General features: G+C 41.0%; 2 protein-coding genes across 2 annotated transcripts; both read right to left on the reverse strand.

Moving 5' to 3' along the window:
* Window positions 1–2,165: 2,165 nt before the first annotated feature.
* LOC119026096 (polycystic kidney disease protein 1-like 2) lies at window positions 2,166–20,350 on the reverse strand. The gene is made up of 24 exons (XM_037110206.1): window positions 20,243–20,350; window positions 19,896–20,009; window positions 19,344–19,458; window positions 19,065–19,255; window positions 18,751–18,981; window positions 18,560–18,661; window positions 17,179–17,357; window positions 16,712–16,858; window positions 15,715–15,914; window positions 15,352–15,578; window positions 14,964–15,162; window positions 14,406–14,652; window positions 12,851–13,091; window positions 12,594–12,681; window positions 12,378–12,512; window positions 11,797–11,982; window positions 10,344–10,674; window positions 9,773–9,906; window positions 9,218–9,345; window positions 7,377–7,537; window positions 6,043–6,253; window positions 5,332–5,433; window positions 5,056–5,187; window positions 2,166–3,234 (listed from the first exon to the last, which is right to left on the reverse strand). Exons 1-24 carry the CDS (start codon window positions 20,348–20,350, stop codon window positions 3,025–3,027), a joined length of 4,119 nt encoding a protein of 1,372 aa, XP_036966101.1. The 3' UTR covers window positions 2,166–3,024.
* LOC119026480 (flocculation protein FLO11-like) lies at window positions 20,240–25,679 on the reverse strand. The gene is made up of 9 exons (XM_037110912.1): window positions 25,593–25,679; window positions 24,583–25,488; window positions 24,328–24,470; window positions 24,064–24,249; window positions 23,219–23,356; window positions 22,794–22,928; window positions 22,474–22,598; window positions 22,107–22,227; window positions 20,240–20,996 (listed from the first exon to the last, which is right to left on the reverse strand). Exons 2-9 carry the CDS (start codon window positions 25,451–25,453, stop codon window positions 20,820–20,822), a joined length of 1,896 nt encoding a protein of 631 aa, XP_036966807.1. The 5' UTR covers window positions 25,454–25,488; window positions 25,593–25,679; the 3' UTR covers window positions 20,240–20,819.
* Window position 25,680: the final 1 nt, after the last annotated feature.

Consider the following 25,680-nt stretch of genomic DNA (forward strand, 5'->3'; position numbering starts at 1 on the left):
ACCCCAATAAACACAAACTAAACCTTCTGCTAAAACTTACATAACAGGAGAGGAAGTGGTCCTGAATCTAGGAGGTGTGTCCTCCAACCCCCTCACATCACTGCACCATGGAACTGTCAAACCAGTCCAGTATGACCAGACCATTAAACCCTTCCCAGATCACCTAAGGGTTACTGTTACTGTCAGCCCTGCCTTTTCACAGGAGGAAATGATTTGGGGTTTCTCCTGACCATGTTCTTGTGATGACATTTTCCTTGCCTGAGAACAGAAAGCTTCGACAATCTTTCCTGTCTCTGGTTACCACCCTTCACCTCGTTCTCCTCCAATTTGTTCAACTTCTTGTCCTGCCTAGACACATATGAGTCCAATCAGGCCCTCTTGGGACACACAAACCAACACAATTCAATACCAATGAAATGTTCACTGAGCTGCTAATTACACACACTATGAAAAACTATTATTAATGAATATATGGATGAATGGATGAATAAACCAATAACTAAGGTCTTTAATAAAATAATTGGGAACGTTGCATAACAAATAAAGAAGCAAATGATTTTGTAAGGACCGCCAGGATGAAAACTGCAACACTAACAGGAAACAAAGCTACATGAGGTCTACAGCGTCAACCCCAGTTACAGGAAACCGCCATTTTCATCCGGTAAGGAAAACGGTTGCACTGGAGAGAGAGTCGACCCCCCGGAGTGCGATCAGACTCGGTGGCTCGGCGTGGTCTCTCTCTCTCTCAGCAGGCAGCAGGATGATTAAATATTCTCACACACCCACTTGACTGGCTTGTGACTGGAAACAATTAGACATTTCTTTGAATTCACGTCATTGCACTTGTAAGTTTGGCATTGTCGGATCAAACTGAAGCCGATTTCTTTCAGCCTGGAAGCAGTGCAATCAGCGCTGCTTAGATGTAATCACCGCATCCATTTGGCTCGGTGGTCTAGCTGAGTTTGGGCCGACAGGGGCGGCGGTGGACTGGGATCACAGCTTTCACGGTATCAACATTCTGTCAAAAGGCTGTCAAGTGTTCTCGCCTCCTGTGTGTCCCTGCTGGGTAAATGGCGAATGTGACCTTTTTTGATTTCTGTTAATTCCTGTGCGGACAGATCTCCAGATCATAACAGTTTTGAATAACAAAGACTTCAGATGTTTGACAGCCTCTTGTGTCCATAAATAACAGCGCATGTTGTTATTGTTAATGCTTATTGGAGCCCCTTTATGCTTCTCACAAAACAAATGTGCAATAAATGGACAATAAGCCATAAAGATAAAGCTAGCAGAGTGGAACCTGAATAATGTACTAATAGCTTACTAGCACACAGCATGTGTCCACATACTTCGGGATACAAAATGCACACATCAGTGACAAAATGACGTTTTTTTGCCGTTATACATCTTTTTTTCCCCACATTAGTCCTGACTCAGAGCATTAAACTGTAACTCCATCTGGTACTGTCCTCCTGTGCCGACCCATTGGTAAGAAGTCGCTCATTCATCATTGATCCAACAACAAAAAAACAAAAAAATGCTTTTCTGTTGATGTTGATTGACAACCTACAGTGGGTGTTGCTACACATTCAGCTCCTGACAAAACACGACCTGGCAAAACACATCCTCATTCATAAACAACCAAATATATTGATTGTTAGTGACTCGTAAAACAACATGAATCACTGTTCACAAAACAACAGGCGTATCGGACCTCCGTTGTACGCCTGTAGTCTGGTTAGGTTCAGTGAAACATCGTGGTTTGGCTCACGCTCAGTCACAAATGTAAAGAAGTCATCTTCATAACTTTAGTTACGTAATGTAATTTCAAAGGAGACACTGCTCAAACAAAACACATCCATTTTTTCATACTGTCCACTTTGTTTGACAGTTGCTCCTCTCTTTGCTCTGATTGGTCGACTCACACATGCCTGACCCAACTGAATCAATTCTCACAAGCCAAAATAGCTGCAAATGTGCGACGTGGTGATGTAGTGTGATGTCACAAAATCACAGCTTTAAAGACGGGACTATTGATGAGGTGTTCAGGAGCGGTGTTTTCTGTGGGAGCTTCTGTTGGTGCTCAGACCTTTCTAACTTTTTTTTTTTTTTTTTACATGCACAAGAACCTTTATGACACACTGAAGGAAAAGGAAAACACAACAAAGCATTAAAGGTCTCCTTTAATTGGATACCACAGAGAAAACCTACAATGTGTATCGCAGAAGATTCAGGTTCTGTCAGCATCACAATGTTGGTGGAACCATTTATTAGCTGGGTGTCTAAACAGTAACCTCATGCATTAAATATACTGTTTTGTTCATGAAAGCAGACAAACCTTTTCACCTACACATGCAGTTTATATTTCACACGAAACAAAGGCATTTCTGCTTTGAGGGTTTTACTTTAGCCGGTTATCAAAATATGAATAAAAGATGGCGAAGGTACATGAAAGACAGAGACAATACTAACCACTTCTTAACTGGCACATGGGATTTACACCTATCAATTCATACTTGCCTGGAAAACAAGTGTAGAAATATGTAAAAATAAGCTTTGATTTAAAAGTTATAAACCTTGATCATTAAAGAAAACAGCCTTGTATTTATAGTTCTGCAACAGTCGTTCATTGTATTTACATTCAGTGATCACCACCTGTGTCCATCACTATTCCGAGCACAAGGCATTCACAAGGAAAGCAAAACTGCATGTAATCTAATTCAAAAACAGCGTCAGTGTGTTTATGGTTCACTCCCCTTACACCGCGGCAGTGCCGTGCAGCTAATGTAAATGACACATCCTGCTCTCTGCTTTACATGCAGCTTTTTATTGCCAAGCAGCCAGCGGAACACGATGTGCTGCTACGATCTAATGTGTGATGATTATCTATCACACAATGACTGATGATGATGATTAATGAATGATCAGACCGACCGTCCAGAATGAAACAAGATAAGAATAACGAACACGATTAAACGAGCATGTGGGTGTCATCGCATGAAAACATTCAGCTATATCTTTACTTTAGTGGTTTGATCTTTCATCTGACGGATGAAGAACATTTACATCCATTGCGGAATTGTTAAGGACGTTTCTGCTGTTATTAAGAGTCAAGTCTCTGTTCTCATCAGATGCAAGCTGGGTATCTTTTTTGTTTTCACTTTTATAGCTGATCCCAAAAAGACTGCAGAGTTTCTTCAGCATCAGGTCGACAATCTCCTCTTCGTCTGACGGCTGGGTGAGAGAGGAGATGACAAAACCCTTTTTAGAAACCAAAACTTAACAAAGTGGTTATTTTTGCCTAAACCGGGACCGTTTGACTACATTAATAACATTCATATAATATGTCATACATTGTGACCAATTTGTCTAACCAGACGTCGCTAAATTGACCGAGAAGCAAGACCCCAGGAAGAGTGCAAATCTTTGAAGCCAACTTTCATAGTGGACAAACTGTGTCATTACAACCTGCAGCCCAAAAATATCTTTTCCCATTAACTCATATTGTGAAAGAAGTATCTGTAAAACACTGGCTAAATGTTTTGAAGCTACACAGCCCCCTCAAAATGACTCTTCTGACTTCAATAATTTGAGACATTCACTCCGATAAATCACATATCCCACTACATCTATATGTAATAATAACAAAGGTGATAAGTGTCCTAAATAGAAGCAACAAAGCTAAAATATAATATAAATAAATAACTATGGCGAGGGCACATCTGAGTGGTTGAGAGTAAAACCATTCAGATCCACGGCATGGTTTCAGTTTTAGGCCTATAGTTTTACAGACATTCTCATAAATATCATTTATTTGTGTTGATTTTGCTCGATCAGCTCTGATTTAAACTTGATGATGTAGGTTGGAATGTCTTTTTATCACAAAAACAACCTAACATATGCTGAAGTTTTTTCTCTGCAGTAGCAAGATTGAAGGGGGGAGGACTATCATCCTGACACACAATTATTTCAAGGTCAGGCTTCAGCAGCTCTTTTGTTGGTCGTGTCCTCTCCAGTGATTGAACCATCCTGGCACAGGATATTGAAAAACACTCGAAAGTTATCGAGTCGGGTGAATTGTTCTGTCAAACTGAGCTGGGACTGACGAGGGACTGCACTTAGTGGCAGCTCTGCATAGTGTGAGGAAGCATAATGAGCAGGTAAAGGTGTCTTTCCTTTGAGATTCTAAGGAGATGTATCACTTCAGCCTTGTACCTTCTGCCATTGTGAGCTGTTAAGAGGGTAAAATGAGACATCTTACAGTTAAATCAGGGGAAGTTGTGAAGCTGGAACATGAATTATAGGAAACCATTCGTCTTTGAAGAGAGTCAAATATAACCCAGTCTCTCTCTGTGCCTTCACTGATGGACAGGCTGTTCATATTAGAGCTACGTGACGTCGTGATGCATGGTCTCTACACAGATACACATTTTTACTGCTTTCATCACCAATACCTTTATGGAAATATGGCAGCTTTATGTATTTTATGGTGTTTGTTTTATTTATTTTACTTTTAACTAGCTGTCTTTTTCAATATTCTGTTTTCAGTCTTTTCCTAACTACAATTTAGAGTAACTGCACCCGAGTATTCACATTTTCTGTTACTTTAAACTTCCTCTTCGTGACACGCTGTATTTCCTGTCATCAAACTGGCCTCTAACTTCTCGGAGATCTCGGTTTTGAGAGAACTTTATATACCATTTACCAGATAATTACTTTTGAAACTTTCAAATTGCAGTTAATATCAGATACTTTAAGACTTTAGCATACTTCTGGGTACTTATACAACATTGTATTTGTTGTGCCACACTGTACATTATGTTGTTAGTGTACAATTGTATCATCCTTTATCTGTCTCTCATTAATATATATATATATATATATATATATATATATATATATATATATATATATATATATATATATATATATATATATATATATATATATATATATATATATATATATATATATATATATATATATATATATATATATATATATATATATACACTTGATCAGTTGCCCAGAATAATGTCACGTCTTAGATATTACCTTGTGATATATTTGCTCCTCGTTAAATGCCACGAGAATCACTGAGATGAGGAGATTGAGCAGCACAAACGTCATGAACACAATGCAGGAGCCGAAGAGTAACCAACCGAGCGAGGGGTAGAGGTCCAAAACCTGCAAACAGACAGACGGTGATATAGGTTTGAGCTGACACTGAGATACAATGGAAGTCTTTAGATTCGGTAGTATGTCTTTGTGATTAGCCCAGAAAATCTCACATTAAAGCAAATCTGCATGGCGGGGGAAGTTCTCACATACCTCGTTATAGTTAAAGATGCCTATCTGCAAACTGATGATGGTGAGGAGAGAATCTGCAAATGTTCTATAGGAGGGAAGCTTCCAGCCATAAATCACGTTGCTCTATAGGAAATGATTAAAAAGATAATGTTGGAGTTAAATGATTGAGTTGAGGCCACTGGTATTTCACACTCTCCGCACAGTACATTCCAACTATAGAGAATATGAACTGTTAATTAGAGGATTCAATTTCATGAATATATTAAAGACAACCTCCCACAGCACCGCCACCATCTGTGCTCAATAACCCTCAATAACACACACACACACAAAGGAAAAGATCGGTAAGTTCTGGGGTTGTGTTGGAGGATTTGCTGCACTCCACCGCTTGCAGTGAAAACTCTTTCTTTCTTTTGGAAAAATGTTGGCTTTATAAAAGTTTTCATTTAATTGAGAGCACTCTGATGGTTTAATTCTAAATGTCTGTACCATTGAGGATTCCTTCCCTGGGAAAGGGTAAAAAGGTTAACTTATTTTACAATCCCTGCAACTCAACTCTTTTGTAATTGCCCAAGTTGAGCGACATATCCCTGGAGACACAGGATAACTTTGAGGTTAGAACTGTGTAACTTATATTTTGAGGAAAACACAAAACAAAAATGTCATTTTTTCAGCCATGGCTGCTCGGTGGTCTTGGTAAAAAAAAAAAAAAAAAAGGTGAAAGATACTCACCGCGATGGAATACGCCACAAACATGATCAGTACGATCAACAGGAAGCCAAATATGTCATTCCAGGCCCGCTGCAGGGCGGCAGTGATCATGTTCATCTTGGGGTTGAGTCTGAGCAGGTGCCACAGTTTGACAGTGGAGAGCAGGACCAGGAAGGCGATCAGGTACTGGAGCGTCAAGTCTGCTTTGGCTGTATCATAAAAACTGGCAAATCTACAAGAAAACAGTGCAGATTAGAAGGATTTTTCATTATTGTAATCTGTGAGGGCATTTATCCACGTTACTGACATGTGACTTTGGTGATCCACTCACAAATGTACAGCTCTGAATCAGTCAGTTGACACCTGATATTAACATGCACCTGCTCCTTTGGGTGATCACTTTGTGGTCTGATCTCACCTCTCAAAGGTGCTCTAGACATGACTGGGAGAAAAACAGACTGTGTACTTTAAATAAAGGAAATAAATGTCCTTAATGTCTGCTGTCATCTGCCGAATTTACAAGAAGGCCAAAATAGTTAAGATTTTCTCATAGACAACATTTCATGAAGCTTATTATGTTTCTCTGAACTCAACAACTCTCAAAATTGAGCGATTTTATAAGGGAGTCTGGGGAATTCCTCTCCATCTCCTTGCAATCCACTGGAGACTTCGGAGGTCGGTTCAAAATACCAAGCAACTCAGTCTGAAAGTTGTTGAGTTATTTTGGTTGGACAGAAGACAGACTTACATTGCTACATGACAAGACAAGTGGCTAAAAAGAAAACTGCAGTCTCACGCCTTAGAATTGGGATTCTTAAAGTCGAAAAAAATGTTTTTTCACATAAAAAATGAGCAAGAAGTGACAAGAAACAAGCTGCCCAATTGTTTTTTCTGCTCCGATTTGAGGCAAAAAACAAGGAGGAAAAAGAATAAAATAAAGGTGACAACACTGGATGATAACAAATATAAACTGATATATTTTTGCAGTGAAACATAGAGGTGTCTGCTTGTATTGTGGTTCATCAAGGAGGACAAGGTTTATAATGGTTTCAGTGTCTCTCATTAGCTGCAGCTGACACAACCAACCTGACACACCAGTCTGATTTGTGTTTTGACCTCTTGGTAAATGCACGCAAAAGTTCAGCCAATAGCAAGTGTGACTTCCTGAGGTGAGGCATCATTTTGCAATATTGGAGAGTGAAACATTAGGGCTGAATTCTTGTAGTGTGAGCTCAGGATAAAGCGTACGTCACATCTTCTTGACTTGTGAACGTGTTGACTTGATAGCTGAATTTCGTGCCCTACAAACACAAGGATCAAACATGAGGTTATTAATAAGTATATGTTAGTCTCACTGGTCTTTGTGGTTGTGGTAGTAGGTCATATCCTGTTCCCCGGTCAGGGCCCTTTTGATGTAAAAAGCCAAAGCGCTCCAGCTCAGTAGGATGATGGTCAACTCCAGAAGGTTCCACTTACACTTGAAGTAAGCCCACCGCTGCTGCTTCAATAATTTACCCTTCCAGGGAAAAAGAATACAAAATAATTGGCAGACAAAGAAGAGAGGAGCCATTAACACAAGTCAAAATAATCCAAGTTCCTACTTTTCAATGTTTTTTTGAGTCCAAGTGAGCAACCACTGTTTTAAATTGGTCCAGTAACAAGTGAGACCACTGCCAGTCCACTCAAAGTGTTTGTTTCTGCTACTGACAGGCACAGATTGGTATTTTTTTGTGTGCCACAACATAATGGAAAGAATCCCGACAGAGACAGACCATTTTGTTAAGGACTAAAATAATTTTTTGTTTAACCAGGAGGCCTCTCCTCAAAGCCACAAGTCTCCAGCTGTAGAAACAGTCATTTTCTCCACATGAAACACATTTCATTCAAAATCAACAAAATTCCAAAAGAAAACTCACCAGAGCAATTCTTGGTTTGTCTTTCCACTGTTTCCACCAGCTCTGGGTTGGCTGAGTTACATTTTTAATACATCGCGTTAGATGTTAAAATATTCTGGCTACTTTCCGTCACATATCTCCACAATTCTTGCATTGGATTTAGGATTCATTTAGACCAAACCAGACATGCTGATTGTTGTGAAACGAAAAACCAAGACTGTTTTGGTGTTTTACTTTGTTTCTTGTTGTAAATTGTGTTGGGAGGATTTGGTCAGGACAACAGCAGCCCTTTTCGTTTTTTGGAAAAGGTCCATCTCTGAAGGGGTTTCCATTTCATACTGTTGTCGGAATAACAATCTGAGCTTGTTAGGAGCAAAAACAAACAATTTTTGTGGGCGAACTTTGACGAACTGTGGCTCCAGCGCTCTCGCTCAATACTGGAAATTGTTGCCTCAATTAGTCAGCCACAAAAACATGGCAAAACGGACCAAAAATACCAAGACAAATTTATTTGTGACTCCCTGGAGTCAAAGGACAACAAAGGACACGCAACGGAACCTGACAATCTAAGAAATTACAGAATTACACAAATGACACATATTATGGTGAACACCCTTGAGAAAAACCTAAATGGCCCGAAAGAAAAGCATAATTCAAATATGACTCACACTAAGAATATCTGTGCCGTAGATAGAGAAGGAACAGTGATTATGAGCCGACTAATAATGGCTGTCATATGGAAGAAAATCACAGAATATGAACAAAATACATCCTCACGACGACAACATCGCCATCAACACATTACTGTTAATAGCCTGGAATAATTCTTCCCTTATGTAATAATTTAGCACACATACAACCGAGACAGGCTATTTACTGTCATGCTTAATTTATAAAGGTGGAATATTACAGGAAACATGAACTGTAGAGTGGTAAGCTGCTCTGAGTCAGCTGTCATTTGCTTTTGGCTATATAAACAAATCTGTCGGACAGAGTTTGATGAATAATAGGCACATTTTTCACAAAATAGGTTGATCATCAATTCAAAGTCAGGTTAATATCTCTGATGTAAGTCGTGGCAACAAACAACTGTAATGTGTTCTGGAAAAAATAAACTGAAAGGCTCATATATAAGAAGAATGCTCCCCTCAGAGCCTGGGTGACAGGGTTCATGTTCACTGACTAATGAGCACTGCCTGCATATTGAGGGTCTGATTAAACGTCTGAATCCAAACAGATGCATGGATGATAAAGAACTGAGCGACCACTGAGGGCTGCAGTTCAGCTTTTGTTAGTATTACCTGCAGGAACATGTAATAGAGGATGAAAAGCATATATAAGATCTCAGCGGCCATAACAAAGATGTGAAGACCTCCGGTTGATTGGTAAAGCCGAACACTCCTCAGCTCACTGCTGAACTGAAAGGCTCCTGTAAGACCAACAGAGGGCAATTTATTCAGGCATTTTTAACTAATAGATAGTCTTATATGTTTAAATATGCAAAGCATGCTCTCAAATTAAATATGCACTAATTTGCATACATGTACAGAACAGAAATTTAAAGCCACATAAACTCATTTTCTCTCCACACATCTGAAAGGAAACCTTAAATGACAAATGTTATGCAGGCAACCAAACCAGCTCAGTAACCAGGTGCCTTTAACAGAATCAGGGCAGCATGAACTCACTGACATAGTGAAGTGTACAACAGCATCATGTAACGAAGAAAGACAGTACGGTCGAAAACTCACAGCTTGGTGTAAAGTTATTATAGATGCTCTTTGGCAAAGCTGCATTCACATTTCCATCTTCTGCAAAGCTGTTAATATGTTATGAGATGAAACATTCAACCTTACCTACAGCTGTCGTCTCAAACAAGAGAGTGACGATGCAGAAGAGGTTCACGTTAGCATTATAAACAGTGAACTCCACAAAGATCGCCCTGGTGTGCATATCCAGCCATTTATTCCCGAACAGATGCTCAAGGGTGCTGCAGACGGAGAACACAACAATATTTAAACTGCACACCTCGAACAGATAGTAGTGACAATTGTTAGTTGTAGTATAAAGAGTGAAAAGTCTGGGAGGAGGAGGTGGACTGATGGTTGTACACTGAGAAGACAGCTGTTCATGTCCAGTGAGAAACCCTAAACCTTTCTAAGCCTGAAACTAACCACATAGTTTTCTTGCCTACACTTAACCAGGTAGTTTTCCTCCCTAAGTAGCTTTAGTGCCTAAACTTATCCCTGTAGTTTTAGCTGCTAAATAGCCAACTAGCAAACTAGCTAACTAGCTAACTAACTAACTAACTAACTAACATCCATGCATATGTCTTTTTTGACAACGGTGATACACGTCTATTTGGGAGTCAATGGCAATCCTTCCATTCAGTCAGATTTAAGATGTTTTTTTTTGTAAAGTATGTACCTGCTGGCATTTTGTGAATCCGGACCAAGCTCTGCTACAAATCCACCTCCCCTGTAGAGCACCATTTTGCCCCAGACAGGGTAAGCCCTGACCTGAGCCTCTGTCTGGTACTTCCATGGGCTGAATGTGCTCTCAGAGTTGTTACCCATGACAGAGCGGTTCCAGCCAGGGTCATAGGAGCCCATATCCTCCTCCTCCCATGAATATGGCGCACGGCAGTCTGTTACAAGCTTGAGCATTAACCTATCGATCTGGCAGGAGTTCTTCCGCACTCTCAGTTGGCGGAGACGGGCATTACCCACCAGCTTGGAGTTTCCGTCTGTGATGAATCCTGGAACACAGCGTTTTACAGCGTCAGCATTTGGCTTTTACTCAGGAAGCGCTGAATGAAAGGAATTTTTACGGCTTATGGTCTATTTTCATTTGCATACAACATACTCACAACTATCAATATTTGTTGCTTCTGCTGTATTTCTGTGCAGATTACTGTTGGGTTATTTAGCCAAGTTTAAACTTCAAACTTTTATTTCAATACCGTCACAAATTGCTGTGCATGTCAAGATGAAAATCGACTTTTCATCTTGCTTTCTGAATTTTCTCCATGCCCAGAATCTGCTCAAATTGATCAGTTGACCGGGTAAGATGGGATTGCTCATCACAAAACAAAACAGCAAAAAAGTGTTACTTTGTTCAGTCCAAAAATAATTATAATGTAAAAAAAAGCATTCACAGAGGTCTAGAAAAACGAGGACAACATGAGGCCAAACAGTTTCATCCACATGATGTTAAATTCTACTACGGTCACATCAGGAACAAGCTCACTGAAGTGTTTTGACACCAGCCATGAAAGTAATTGGACTGTGCAACTCAACCTTCAAAACAGATAGATTTCTGACAGGAATCCAACCAATAGCACAGCAGCGAGATCTTTGATCGTTCAGGCAATTAATCAGGTTTTGAGTTATGAGTCTCTGGGGTGACTTAATTAAGCCTCGGTGCAAATGCTCTTTTTTTTCTTTAAAGACAGCTGTCCAGTGAAAATGCGGTGCTAATTGCTGCTTTTTCGGCATTAGCCTGCAATTACGGACTTTTAAACACTGTGTGATACTGAGAGATTAGAAATTAAATACTAAAAGCCTCACGCTGCCTGGCTGTAGATTTGGACGCCGCAGCATTTGAGCGACAAGTCAGACCAAAACAGACCAACAGACGAAAAAGCTTCCATCTGTATACATAGATAACAAAGAGCAGGTAGATATTTATCAGTGGCGTTTATTAAACATGGTGACCTTTATTTCTATATCGCGATAAAAATAGAAGATCATTGAAAAACCTTGCCTTCCCTGTCTGTGGTGTTTTCAAGTGTTTGCGGAGGAATCCCATGTCCCATCTGAGAAACGAGTGACACCAGAATAAACATGTTATAGATGTGATGGTGTGGATATATTTTTACCTGGATAAACTCCGAAGAGGTTATCAAGTAGAGATGTGTTGGCCCAAGTGAACACATCCCCAACACTCATGCTGTCTGAGGTCATCGCGCTGAAGCTATCCCGGATGTGCTGGTTCAGGAAAAAGGCATTGGGGTCTCTCTGGCCGTACGCCACCAGCAGCAACATCCACATAAACCCCATGTAGGCTGCAACAAATACAGCAGAGTTTATTTTAGATTCAGAGTTGCTAAATAGATGCAAACTGACATCAGGATTATGGGATGTGGACTGCACAAATTTGCAAAATTCTTAGACAAGTTGGGGACGAGACAGAGGAAACTTTCTATAAATAATGCATGTTTCAGTCTGGACAGAAGATGGTAACACAGTTTGAGAAGTGTGGTTACGTTTTTGGAGCCGGAAAATGTGCATGGTACAAGAGTTGAGCTCTGTCTTATCTGACATGCAGCCGGTTTTAAGTTTCCAGAATCTAAAGCAGAATCTTTCCCATGATCAAATGTCCTTTGATGTGGTGAATATGTTAATCCTCCCTTCTGAGATACCCTCACTGAAATGAAAACAAAAAAGTCTTTGTACTCACTCAAAATCTCTCTGAGGAGGGCAAAAGCTTTCTGTTCCAAGATCTTGTTCCTTCTCATCTTCTCAATGTCAGCAGGAGGAGGAGGCTCGTAGAGGCCGCGATCTTGTCTGACCGCGTGCTGGTTGTTGCGATCACCTGAGGGTGAACATATCTGGTGATGCGCAAGTCCACAATTCAGACCAATAACATGTACATTTGGGATTCTCTAACATTTACCTTGACTTCTTACAAAATCCACATTTTGATAATCTTCTTCATCCACTCTTTTAATCACAAGCGCAAAGAAGACTGCGAGACAGAGCACCTGTAGTAAAAAGCATGAACATGAGTTAATGTGGTCTTCTCCCAATATATGAATATTTGAAGTGTGCTCATAAAGAATAAGCTCTGTGCTGTGGGAAAGCTTTATAAAACACCTGAACGTTAACTGTGCTGTACTGAACTATAATGAGGAGGTTGAGGTGTCTTCTCACCTTCAGTGGCTGAACGACGAGGATACTCTGAAAAAAGGAGACGTTCATGGACACCAACCAGCTTATGGAACGTTCCTTCCCAAATTTCAACCCATAAAGCATCGTGTAATATCCCGACACGACGCTGGACGCGATCACGAGCAGCCAGCCAAAAAAAATGAACCACCAGGGGAGCCCTCCGTGACAGCACGCCCTCCTCTTAGGACTAGCCTCGCCATCGGTGCTGTCTGCAGGGCTCAGCCTGCAAGAGAAAGGAGTTAAAGGATGTCATTCACTCCAACACAACTTTATATAAGGCTCAATTAATGCATTTTGCTTGATTAGTCTTTTTTTAAATGGATATCTCACATATTCAGCTCAAAAACATTTACTTCACATTACCATTTATGATGTAATCAGTGGTTTTACATCTGCTGCTACAGACTAACTGATATAATTAAATGAAAATTGGTTAACAAGATGAAACCACAGCAGGCAAGTTTTAGCCCATTATCCGCAGATTGTATTCCTTAATTAATTCTTCAACATTTTGCAAAACTGTTGCATAAAAAAAACAGCAGTCTTACGTCTGTATGCTCAATATAAAGCTACAACCAGCTGGTGAGCTTAGTTTAGCATTAAGACTAGAAGCAATATAATTTGGGTTGCATGATCTTCCCTCCAGAATCCGTAAATTTTACAATGTACTCATCTTTTGTTTAATCATGACAAAAAGCCAAAAGGAGGAATTACAAGTTGTGGTTTTTTGGAGGGTTTGACACCAACAACTTATTGGTGAACAGCCACCAGGTGTCGCCAAGAGGTCACCAGGAAGTCACTGCACCTAACAAATCGTTACAACATATACACCACAACTCATCTTAGACATATTTGTTATAACCTCCAGCAACTTTTAAAGTTGTTGGTAGGCACATACTTTTTAACGTCATGCTAGCTGTTTTACCTTGCGTCCATTCTTATGCTCAGTGAAGATAACAGTCTGCTGGCTCCAGTTTCATATTAAACGTAAAGACGTGATTAATCAAAGAAAAGAAAAAGCCTCTTTTACAAATTGTTGAACTGTTCTTTCAGACTGACTGCCAACTTTCCAATGCCGCTGCCTAATTGAGTAAATTCATTTTGACACACAAACAAAACCAATTGGAAAAGGCTTGAAACACTCGCGATAAGAGTAATTCATCAGAGTGAACAAATTTGAAGACTCCCGGCCTTTTTATATCAATGTCAAATATTGTTACAGTCGTGGGCAGGGAGCATTTTAATCAAAACCTGTGATGTCAATCAACTGCTACTTTCTTATCTTGAATGTCGTGGTGCCTCTGAAAACAACCAGAAAATGGCCACCATTAGCAAGGGCATTGTCCTGTTGTGACAAATAACTATCATAGAAGAGGAACGACAAATAAACAAACCATTGATGCGATTCAGTATTTAATTTGAATACTATCTAGTGACTCTCAAGGCTCCGGTGTACTCTAGAAGGTAAAAATAATTATGTTCTGTTTGTAGATAACGGACGAACACATGCAAATCCACCAGTGAGTCACTTCCGTACTTCTTCTGGGAAAGATCATCTGGGCTGACGCAGTTAGATCTGAAGAGTTGATCTTCAAGAGAGCCCTTCATGCCCTGGACTTGCAGCTGAGCCTGGTTGTAGCTGTGCAGCGTCGGGAAGACGGAGGGTCCCAGCTGACTCAGCTCTCTGTCAATGCGGCACAGCTGCCGGTATAGATACTGGCTTTTGTTGCTCTTCTTCTGAATCCCCTCCGCTGTTGACCCAGGAGGCGTACTGGCACAGTCCCCTGAAAACAACATTTCTGACTTAAGCACTTGAATTGATTCACATGTTAAGTGTACAGAGGTGTGCATAAGTCATCGTTTGCAGACTTTTCAGATGTCCAGTTTATAAATACTGCTATTCTGAGTTACTAAAAGATGACACCCAGTCGACACTCCTCAGGCTGTGAGTCTCCTGAACTCATCCTCAATACTGGAATTTGGTCTTCTTGTAACACAACGTACGTTTGGTTGTACTACGCTGTGTTTATCACTTTTCCAGCCCAACACCCACCTCACCCAATACTGTCTACATCTATCCACAGCAGTTACACACCTGGTAGCTCAGGCTGAAGGATGTTGGGCGTTTTGGACTGGGCGGTGTCACTGGATTTGTTGCACTGTTTGATGAAGTCCTCCACCACAGACAGGGCGGCGTTGATATCGACTTGTTTTTCAGGACCAAACTCAGACTCTGTGAATGGTATGTTGCTTTTCACGGTTTTAGAAAGTGAATGGGCAATTCTGTTGATGTCCTGAAGGAGAAAATATTAATATACTTACATAGAAACACGTAGAATATATGACATTGTAATATTCTGCTATGAACATGTACTTGGAGTGTAATTATCCATTAAAACTTTTTATGCTGTTAAAAAAGCAGCTCATGAAGAGCAGAAATCATAAAAATAGCAAAGTAAAATAAGACAACATGAGGCATGCACCTTAATGACAGTTTCTAAGGTAACACTGGCATCCGTGTTGGTGGAGGCCGTCTGTGGGATGGAAGTCTCTTCAAGGGCATCTAGTTTTTCTGATTTGCGCTTGCAACATGAAGACTCCCGGGGACGAGTGTTCCGAAAGATGCTGACAATAAGGATATTCACCGGGAACATGATGAGGGAACTCTGAACTCCAACCATGAACTGTTGCCAAGTGAACTCAAAGTGGCCTGGAAACAGAAGAGAACAGGGTCAAATACTGGACGTGGCACCGGATGTGCACAGAAAAACCTCAGGTCAAATAATACTGGCCTTTTTAGGGTTTTCTTTTAGAATAAATTGAGCTGTAGTGAAAAAGTGTTGTACCCAGGTCCATGGTCTGCTCGGAGGGATCGGCGGGGATGCCATAAAACATGATGCTGGTCAGCATGGTGCAGAGCAGCAGGGAGAAACAGCAGGAAATTCTCTGGACACAAGTGAAGGTGCTGCTCGGTGGTCGACTGATCACGGAGTACCAGAGGTGTCCGTCACTGAAATCCTTTGATGTCTTCATGAAAAACAAATTACTGCGAAATAAAAGCAACAAGGAGTGACCCCCTTCAGTTAAAAAAAAAAAAAAACAGCTTCATGAATAACAAATTAGCAACTGACTAGCATCGCATTTGTGAGCTTATTGCATTCAATTCCTCGCCGCTCAACCTCGGCATACACCTCTGAATTTAATACTTGGAGTCTTCAAAGAAAAGAGCTATAAATAAACCTCTCGGCTAATTTTTGATTTCCCAGGATGTGTTATGAGAGGGTACAAATTGGACTGATTTACAACCAGTCAGATCAACTAAACACGAGGCCAAGTGCTGAGTGATTCAACGTGACAGCAGATACTGTACATGTTGTCTGTAGCCACACATTAATCATGAGAAACATTATACATATTGTAGCCTGCTGAGCTCTGTGCGCAGATCTGGTCAGTAATATGTTCAGGCATACTCAGTGACATGACTGTTAATTTAGCATTTTCCTGTAACACTGATGAATTCATACATTTTTTTGTATTAGTCAGCCTAAAAATTCACTGACCGTATTTACATTAACTGAAAGTATTATAAGTAAATGTATTTAGCAACCTATGTTATGGTTTCCTCTTTTAAATATTGATCTGATAATGTTTGATTTTTCTTACTTCCATTTTATAAGGACAAATTGCAATTCCTGACATATTTTTTTGCTCGGTGCTTGTGTTCAAATTTCCATACAAACATATGGTTTCAGTTTCACATTCAGTTCTGTGGGTTTAAACGCTGTGCATCATATATCATAACGTATAATTTCGCTGTCCAGTACCTCAATGCTTCAACCTCACCTGAACTTCTTCAAATCCATCTCTGTCGAAACGGAAAACTCTTTATCCGGGGAGCAGTCTCCCAGGTCTATGGCCAGCCACGAGTTGCACAGAAAGTGCCATTTCTGCTCCGTCTGTAAATCCTGCACCATGACATTGCCAACATACCTGGGGAGTATAAAATATAATGACTGACTAACAATATTCCAATTACAAATGACTTCATGTGGCAATATGTCTAAAATGTTGTCTGAGAAAAATGCATTACATGTTTTTTTTTTTTTGTTGTTGTTCTTTATGTGCTTCTTAAAAAAAGAGCAAGTAACCATCTGTCAGGTCTGGATAATTATCAGCCAAGACACTGTGTGCTCACATTATGTTCCATGTTTACTGCATTAAGGAAGGCGCAGCATGACCAGCGGCAGAAGCAGTTTCTAACGAGAAGGGAAACATTTCATCATTTCTGGAAACATTTCTGTATGCTGTACCATTCAGGGTGGCTCCCTGAGTTGTTGTGCCACAGTCTGATGGCCTGCAGGTCTCCCAGGGAAAACGGTGTCGTCAGCAGAAACAGATCCACCGCTCCTCTTTCAAACACACACTTCTTTGGATCTGACAGGTGATGTGGTTCGCTGTTTCCCTCTGCACCCAGCAGAGTTATTGTCACCTGTAACAGTTCGGTGGGCTTATGTCAAAACTGAGTTCAAAAACCCAAGGAAAGTTAATACAATCACAATCAGCATCTGCTAACAGTTTGGCAGCTTTGCGCCTGCTCATTTCTGCCTGCCCTGTCACCAGCCATTCTCACCTAATCAGCCAGCTCCACTCACCTGTTCTCAAAGCTGCTCCTCATCACCAGTCTACCCTGTTTATACACTCCAGCCTCTCAGATACTCATTGCCAGATTGTTCTTCACCTCATCCAAGCACTTTTAGCCCTCTCCAGCATTTTACTCCAGACTGATTACCCCGGTAATTTCACCTGCCTTCTGTCTCCCGCTTTGAGATTTTCCACTGCTACACCACAGACTGAGCTTTTTCTATTCAGCTTTCTTGTGACTCCCAGGTGATCAGAGACTACGGCTGTGCTGCCTCGCTCGCTGCTGTGAGTACGCTGAGTACACATTCACCTGCTGGCCTGCACCTTCGCAAAGTCATCGCCTGCTATTGTAGCCGTTGTTCTTCTGAGTTGCAAGTCTACTGTGCAACCAGCAATTACCCTGCCCGATGCTGCTTGCCATATCGACGGATCAATCGGAGACTTTGAAAAGAGACACTTCTGTAGTTTTGCTCACATGTTCCATCTGACTATTAAAACCCTCAGTCGACTATTCCTGGTTTCTCATGTGAACAGGTGAGTGGAGTTGGCTCATTAGGTGAGAATGGCTGGTGACAGGGCAGGTGACCAGCTACGCCAAACTGTGACAGCATCCCCTGTAATTCATTTATTTATTTATTTTTTTTGCCATTTGGGTTCTCGCTATCAAAACAATGAAAATGAAAGACATGCTTTGATGTCAAGAAGGCGTCAGGAGGTTGTTGTCTTCATTGTCAAACAACGACCACTGGCAATGAAAACATGATACGACACAGGCAGCAATGTCCATGGACGGGGCAATGTATTAAAGTTTATATCATATTTGCCAATTTTCTTCCCCAGGCAGAATGGAAAGTTAAAAGGCAAAATAAATACATTTAGCATAGGGATGAGTGAGTGAACCATGATCTGTTGGTGCTAACAAATTATCGGCATCTGACCTCCAACTTGAGATACAGTGGGTACTGTTGATTTACCAAAGGTTAATGTTCATGTATGCTTATGACAGGGGACTAGCTCTTCAAAGTCTCACATATCTGATGACACATTTACCTGAGCGGATGTAGAGGCTCCTCTTCGGTGCCCAGTGCTGACACTCAACAGGTAGCGGTACTCATCCATGGGGTCGTTGTCCTCCAGCACGGTCACCTTCACCTGCCAACCACATAACACATCAATCATATAATATGGGGAACTGACAGTTATAATAATTTCACTTCATTCCTGAGTAAACTGTCGTGTACCTTGGTCGCATCTTGAAGGTCTTTTCGTCGTGCCCATATGAGCACCAGTAGATATGCCACAAAGAGTGCCCCCACGAAGCAGACAACCACGGGATTCTCAGCGAACGTTGCAAACAGCTCAGCAGTTCGTGACGCGTCGACAAGGTTGGGAGTGACAAAGAAAGAGCTCCCAAAGAAGGTGAGGTGGTTGCAGAGACACTGGGTGACTAAAGGTGTTGTCTGAACACCAACCTTAGAAGACAACATTTACTGTCATAAAAATTCAGGTAATATCTTACACACAATAGACAGAATGAATGATTCTCTGCTCTTACCCTGCATCCATTATTGCCCCAATCCAATGTCGTTTCATTCCAAAATTTACATTCAGTCATGATAGGGGTAATTGATAAGTTGGCATCGATGGATTTTATACCTGGACCAACAATGGGCCTCACTACAAGATAGTGCAGTCCAATGTTCCCCTTCAGATCCTTCGGTTCTAGCAGCCAAGTGTATCTCTCCTCTGCATAAGACACACAAGTAATTAAGAAAGGAATCAACATCTAATTAAAAAGGCATTAGAGTAAGTAAGTAAGTAAGAGATGTATTACCTTGTGTTGTTCCCTGGAGAGGCATCTCAGTCTTTGCAACATAATTTTTGTCAGTGGGATAGTCCAAATAACCAAGGAACAGTTTGAAGGGTAAAGGATCTTTCGAGGGCACCATCTTTAAAAGGAATATCAACATAGTTGTGGCATCCAGAAAAGCAAAGACAAATGATCACCAAACACAGATTTCTGGGTTTTGTTTTTCAAGCCCCATTATAAAAAGGCAAAAATATAACTTTAAAAAGTTGAGGAATTTGTGATATGTACTATGAATACATTCAATTTGATTAAAAAAAAAAAAAGTCTGCAGTGTCAAACTAGACCAAAGCCAGTGTTTCCCACACATAGACTTTACTTAGCGTGGACGCACAGGTACGTTCAGTATATATTTTAGCATTTTTTATTATGAATGAATATTATGAATATTATGACAATTAAAGCAACGCTATGTAGGCAAACTTTCAAAACAATTCTGAAAAATGGTGGCTGATTTTTGAATCTCGTCCTCACCCCCCTCCACATCCAAGAAATGAAGGTAAAAATATCGTAGTGTACCTTTAACACTAATGTGCTGTCAGCTGAAGAAATGTTTATGGCTGTTGTGCTGAAGTTCCCCAGGTCCAAAAAAGAGGTGTTCACCTGCTCTCCAGCAGACCTTGGCAACAGAATCTGTGGACCAGGAAAAATCCAAGAAAATGGATCCGCATGTAAGAGTTTTTCTTTCAGATGTAAAACTGTATTCAGCTTGTGAGGGTGGGCAAGGGTTCTCACTAATGGAGGACACAAAATGAGCAGTGAACTGGATACAACTTGGAAGTGTCTCCTCATGTGCATTCAAGGTGAGTGTGTTACAGACTGGTTACAACAATGGCCGACAACATCAACGTCATCCTTCAACCTACTCTAGCCTGAATGATCTGCTCATTGCGAGGAGAACGTTGAGTTGTAATGTAGAGGAAGAATCGCTTCCGGGAAGAGCTCACGTCACGTTGGTAATTACAGCCAATCATGCTAGACCATGTAAAAGAACATGGTGCATGCAGATTATTAAATGAAGCGGCGATAACAGTAAAAGATCTTATATTTATTAATGGATGTATGTGAACTGTTCTGAGATCTGTGTGTCACTTTCTCATCGCTATTTATATCCGTCATTTCATTGTCCTGTTTAATCACACTGATGATGAGATGGCAGAGCACATACAGTACGTAAATTATATTACTGAAACATAAATGAGGCTGTAAAAAGGGAATTCTTAACAAAATGTCCTTTACTTGTGAAATGTTTTCATGAAAAATGGCTGATGGTGCTTAATTGAATTGCATTTTGACACTATATGTGCACTGTCCATTATTAAGAAACAGCTCTCATTTCACAGAGTGCTCCGTCTTGTACACGCTCCCTTTTGCATCATGCTGTTGAAAGTGCAGTCTGCAGAAGGTATAGAAAAGAGTACATGCTCTTGACATAAAAGCACATTATAGATCTATTCTGTGAGGATGCTGCGCTGCTGGTGCACTGACCTCAATGTCCTCGCTCAGGTTCTCCACAGGGATAGCAGAACCATCTTTTGTTGTGAGGGATAGAGAGCCTATCAAGCCACTTATGTTGCCTCTCTCGTTCCAGGAAAAGGGGTTTTTATTTAAGCTCATCATCTGTAAGTGTGTTTAAAAAGCAAAACCCCATTAGCACCTGAGACACATTTTTATTGATTTAAAATCAATAAAAGGATGCACTGCATCCTCTGTAAAATACTTTATTATGCACACACTAATGGCCCTTGGGAACAAAGGCCATTTTTTTTTAAGTTTCTTTAATTGCATCATTCAAACCTTGCACACCAAATCTGATTCATTGATTATTTATTCGTTGTAAAAATTTGAAATACGAGACAAGACAGAGTCGTCAAGCAGTGAAGATGATTTGGGACTTTACGTTGCCCTCAGACAGCTGCTGATCTGCGTTATACAATGTGTGGCATGCACAGTTGTGCTTGTGTGTAGGAATACAGATGTCACACAGACTAACATGACTTTAAAAGGGCACAGCTGTCATTATTTCGGGTCAAATAACTCTGCATTAGTTGCAGGTTTATTGGCTCCAGCTACAATCGTCTGTGATGGAAACTACTCAACTGTCTATTTTTAGTTGGTTTACCCGCATCTTCAATCAATGAGTACATGTAGCACCAAAAGTGCCATCTGATGGCAATGTAAACCACAAATGTTCAATATAGCATACATTTAAACAGATGTATATGTTTTTGGGTGTGCCTTCTTTTAAATATTTAAAATATGTCTTGCTGTTGGCACCGTTAAGCAATACAATGCTCTGCCTCCTTACCGGTGCTACGCGCTCTCTCCACACAGGGGAGAGCTGATTGTCATCTACTGCAGGTAATACACTGACGAGGGATAAGTACTTCATTCAACCCCAAATCAAAAGACCCAAACAATCATTTTAAGGCTGCCCCTTGAAAGTTCATGATTTGAGTCATCCGTTAACAACATTGTTTTTGTTGAATTTCTTTTTAGCTCTGTCATATTGAAGAAAAGAAGTGAGCAATAATGCAAGGTATTTTCACATTGTCAAAAAAAAAACGTGAACCAACGAACCGCATGACAAATCAACATGCTTATAACTGGAAGAAGCAAGTATATCTTTAACTGATGCATATAGGTATGAGGTGTCGACTCCTGATTCAGGGCCAGCTTTAGCACAGTCAACATACATATGTAAACATGTCAGCACTCCCAATGACTTACGCGTATATCCACTATGCCATCTGAAGGTAATATATCCGCCAGTAGAATTGGGAGAGAGAATGCAGCGCTGGAGCAGTTGGGGATATTTACAGATGTGTTGTGTAAACTTTCTGGTGTCACCCTGAGGGAAAAAATATAAAAACCAGTGATGTTAGTGATTAGTTATGCTTTTAATTGTTCGCTAATGTTCTTCACAAGGCCTAATGTTGTGATCAAATCAGTCTTTGGAAATGGTTCCCAAAAATGTTTTAAGCACAGACCCAAATGACTACAGTGCTGTACAAATCATCCCGCCCAACTCTCCACCAGTAATGCAAAATTTAAAAGTCTAGCTATGTCACAGATTTTGAACAAGAAAGGAACTCACCTATTAACGGACATCTTTATATGAGCCTCTTGGATGATAGTTGGCCCTTCGTTAACATCTTTGAATTTTAACAGGGCACTCTGCGTGTCGGTCAGAGCAACAAGAAGGACATCAGAGACGTTTTTCTGCAAAGGAAACATTTATGACAAGGAGGAAGTTGTTTCACTCGGCCCTGAGCTGTAGAAACAAAACTGCACACATACTGTGTGCACTTTTTAAGCGTTACAATCACAAATCGGCATATGCAATATCTAAATAACTCCACGTTCCCTCAGGACGTAAATCCCATCAGCGTGGGAGCCATCAGGTTAAACACTCACATTGGAAGAATAATCCAGGATGTTTCCTGCTCCCTGTACAACAGCACTGGCGGCAAGTTGTATTTCCTCACTACTGTTCACTTCCATGTTGAGGAGAGATGAGCTGAGGTCCCCAAGAAACAATGAAGCCTCTTCCTAGAGGTGGAAATCAAACATATTTTTGGTGAGCGTTCAGTGACATCATTTTAACACTAAGACACTATAACACTCTCCTAATATCCATCCTCAAATATCCTGGCTGAAATGCACAAAAAGTGTAATAATAATAATCAGCCTTGTCATCCCAGTGGGTATTCATCAACAATAAAGCCGTGAACATCAGTGAAAAGAGCTCTTAATGGTGTTACACAATAATGACAAATTGATGATTTGTTCCTCCCTCCAATAATGTTATTCATTATATATCAGTGTGGGCTCCACTGTACCTGGGCTGAAGGGCTGAGCTCAGAGGCTTCCTGGGTGAGGGCTGTAAGGCTCCTGGCCACCACCTGAACCTCCTCTGGAGTGTTAGCGGGAACTTTTCCTACCACGGAAGTTATTGTGCCCAGCATCTGCTCGCGAAGCTTCAACAGACAAAAACATACCGGCGTTGTTTATGATTTATATTGTAATTCAGTCGGATAGATTGTCATGGAACACTGTCCTCAGTGAGTTGTAGTTAGGGCTTGGACTTCATACTTAAATCCTCAACAGTGGAGGGCGCTGTGTCATTAATTGAAAATGTAAACCATCACTGTCTATTTTCCACATACTTGTGTGACCGGTGTCCGTAGATCTGTAAATATGTATGGATAATGCCTCTAGTGTTCAACACAAGGAAATGATTTTTTCCCCCTCTTATTTTCCTGTTTAGTCACGAGGTGAAAAAATGATTCTGTCCCTGACCACAGGGAGAAGATCAGGACCGAACAGTGTTAACTAATCTGCAGCCCGAAACCACAAAAGTTACATTTTTTGTACATCCTTGAGGCAAATTCCAAAGTATTACAGAGGGGAGGAGTTTTGCAGGCACATCATCAGACATCACAGAGATTCCCATAATTAATGGACTTCTGGTCGATTCGACTCCATACACATAAGTATGTGGAAACAATCCAAAAATCCTAAAATGTTGAAGCATTTAAAGATCATTTTTGGGATTAGCGTGGATAAGTAGTGAAATTCATGACATCTTTGATGCATGTAATGAATATTTTTTTTTACATTTTTTGAAGTCAATTTCTACTCCAGCTTCCGTGATCTATAACTACAGTCTGTGAGTGCCGATCACCTTTTGTCTCTCAGCTTTTGTTGATTCATCTGATTGACCGTTGAGTTTTTGAGAAACGGATGTTATGATTTGTGCCATTGTTGAGCCTGACAGCAGACCTTCTTCCTTTAGCTGATCTTCAGCATTCTTCACTGCATTCTTAAGATCATCCACTGAAGAGCTCGAGTTCTCTGGGAAATCCCACACCTGAGGACAAAAAGGCCATTTTCACATTGCAGCGTTCGTCTTGTCTTGTTAGACGACCATGTTTTTACTTCTACAAACCTGTGTGGTTATAGTGGTGCTAGCTTCAAAGTTGCCACTTTTTGCAGTGGCTTTGATAATCACGTTGTAGTTGGAACTGCTGTCTCCAAGAGGAAGGAAGATGGACTTCACTTCATTGTCCTTACTGCAACGCAGATGCTTACCTGATCAATTTTCAAACACATAAAAATGTGATTAATAGATTTATGGGCCATTACCTAGAGATATGTCATGATCATTATGTCCTTGAAATGTTTACAAACCAAGACTACTTACCCTCATGAGTCTTAAAACAATAATGACAAGTGGAACAAGGATTTTCCGTATTGCAAATTATATTGAAAGCATCCAAGATTGTCCCAGACTGTGGTGATATGCTGCACATGAGTCCATCGAAGTTGTTGGTGGTTGCTGGAGGAGCAGAGGTTGCTTGAGGAGCTGCAGTTGCTTGAGGAGCAGTGGTAGAGAGGGGAGCAGTGGTTGCTGGAGGAGCAGTGGTTGCTGGAGGAGCAGTGGTTGCTTGAGGAGCAGTGGTTGCTGGAGGAGCAGTGGTTGCTTGAGGAGCAGTGGTTGCTGGAGGAGCAGTGGTTGCTTGAGGAGCAGTGGTTGCTGGAGGAGCAGTGGTTGCTTGAGGAGCAGTGGTTGCTGGAGGAGCAGTGGTTGCTTGAGGAGCAGTGGTTGCTGGAGGAGCAGTGGTTGCTTGAGGAGCAGTGGTTGCTTGAGGAGCAGTGGTTGCTTGAGGAGCAGTGGTTGCTGGAGGAGCAGTGGTTGCTTGAGGAGCAGTGGTTGCTTGAGGAGCAGTGGTTGCTGGAGGAGCAGTGGTTGCTGGAGGAGCAGTGGTAGAGAGGGGAGCAGTGGTTGCTGGAGGAGCAGCGGTTGCTTGAGGAGCTGTGGTTGCTTGAGGAGCAGTGGTTGCTTGAGGAGCAGTGGTTGCTGGAGGAGCAGTGGTTGCTTGAGGAGCAGTGGTTGCTGGAGGAGCAGTGGTTGCTTGAGGAGCAGTGGTTGCTGGAGGAGCAGCGGTTGCTGGAGGAGCAGTGGTTGCTTGAGGAGCAGTGGTTGCTGGAGGAGCAGTGGTTGGTGTCGTACCAGCCGTAACTGGTTTATTCGTGGTAGGAGCTGAAGTCTCTCTTGTTGATGATGTCCTCATGGTGAAATCTACGTAACGAGGTTCATCATCGTTTTCTGTGTGTTTTTTAAAAAAAAAGAAAAAAAACAAAGACAGTTCATTTTGGGGCTAGTTTGTTAATCTTGATTAAATAGTCAAAAACTGACTCATGTATACGTACCATCAAATGTCACCACCACTTTGACATCCTGATCATTTGTCAATGCCAATGCAAGAATCGAACGACTTAGAGTGTAAGTCTGCCCCCC

The sequence above is a fragment of the Acanthopagrus latus genome, chromosome 9 (genome assembly GCF_904848185.1).
Source record: "Acanthopagrus latus isolate v.2019 chromosome 9, fAcaLat1.1, whole genome shotgun sequence".
Taxonomy (NCBI): domain Eukaryota; kingdom Metazoa; phylum Chordata; class Actinopteri; order Spariformes; family Sparidae; genus Acanthopagrus; species Acanthopagrus latus.

Bases quoted from the DNA above. Each gene is read 5' to 3' on its own strand.
- LOC119026096 (XM_037110206.1), bottom strand. From the start codon at position 20,350: ATGATTGGCTGTAATTACCAACGTGACGTGAGCTCTTCCCGGAAGCGA. The intron at 19,459-19,895 runs GTACACTACGAT...TTCCTTTTAAAG, and splicing joins ACAGCACATTAGTGTTAAAG to ATGGTGCCCTCGAAAGATCC. The intron at 3,235-5,055 runs GTAATATCTAAG...TCTCTCACCCAG, and splicing joins AGGAGCAAATATATCACAAG to CCGTCAGACGAAGAGGAGAT.
- LOC119026480 (XM_037110912.1), bottom strand. From the start codon at position 25,453: ATGAGGACATCATCAACAAGAGAGACTTCAGCTCCTACCACGAATAAA. The intron at 24,250-24,327 runs GTTTGTAGAAGT...TTTTGTCCTCAG, and splicing joins GCACCACTATAACCACACAG to GTGTGGGATTTCCCAGAGAA. The intron at 22,929-23,218 runs GTACAGTGGAGC...TTCCACCTCTAG, and splicing joins AGCTCAGCCCTTCAGCCCAG to GAAGAGGCTTCATTGTTTCT.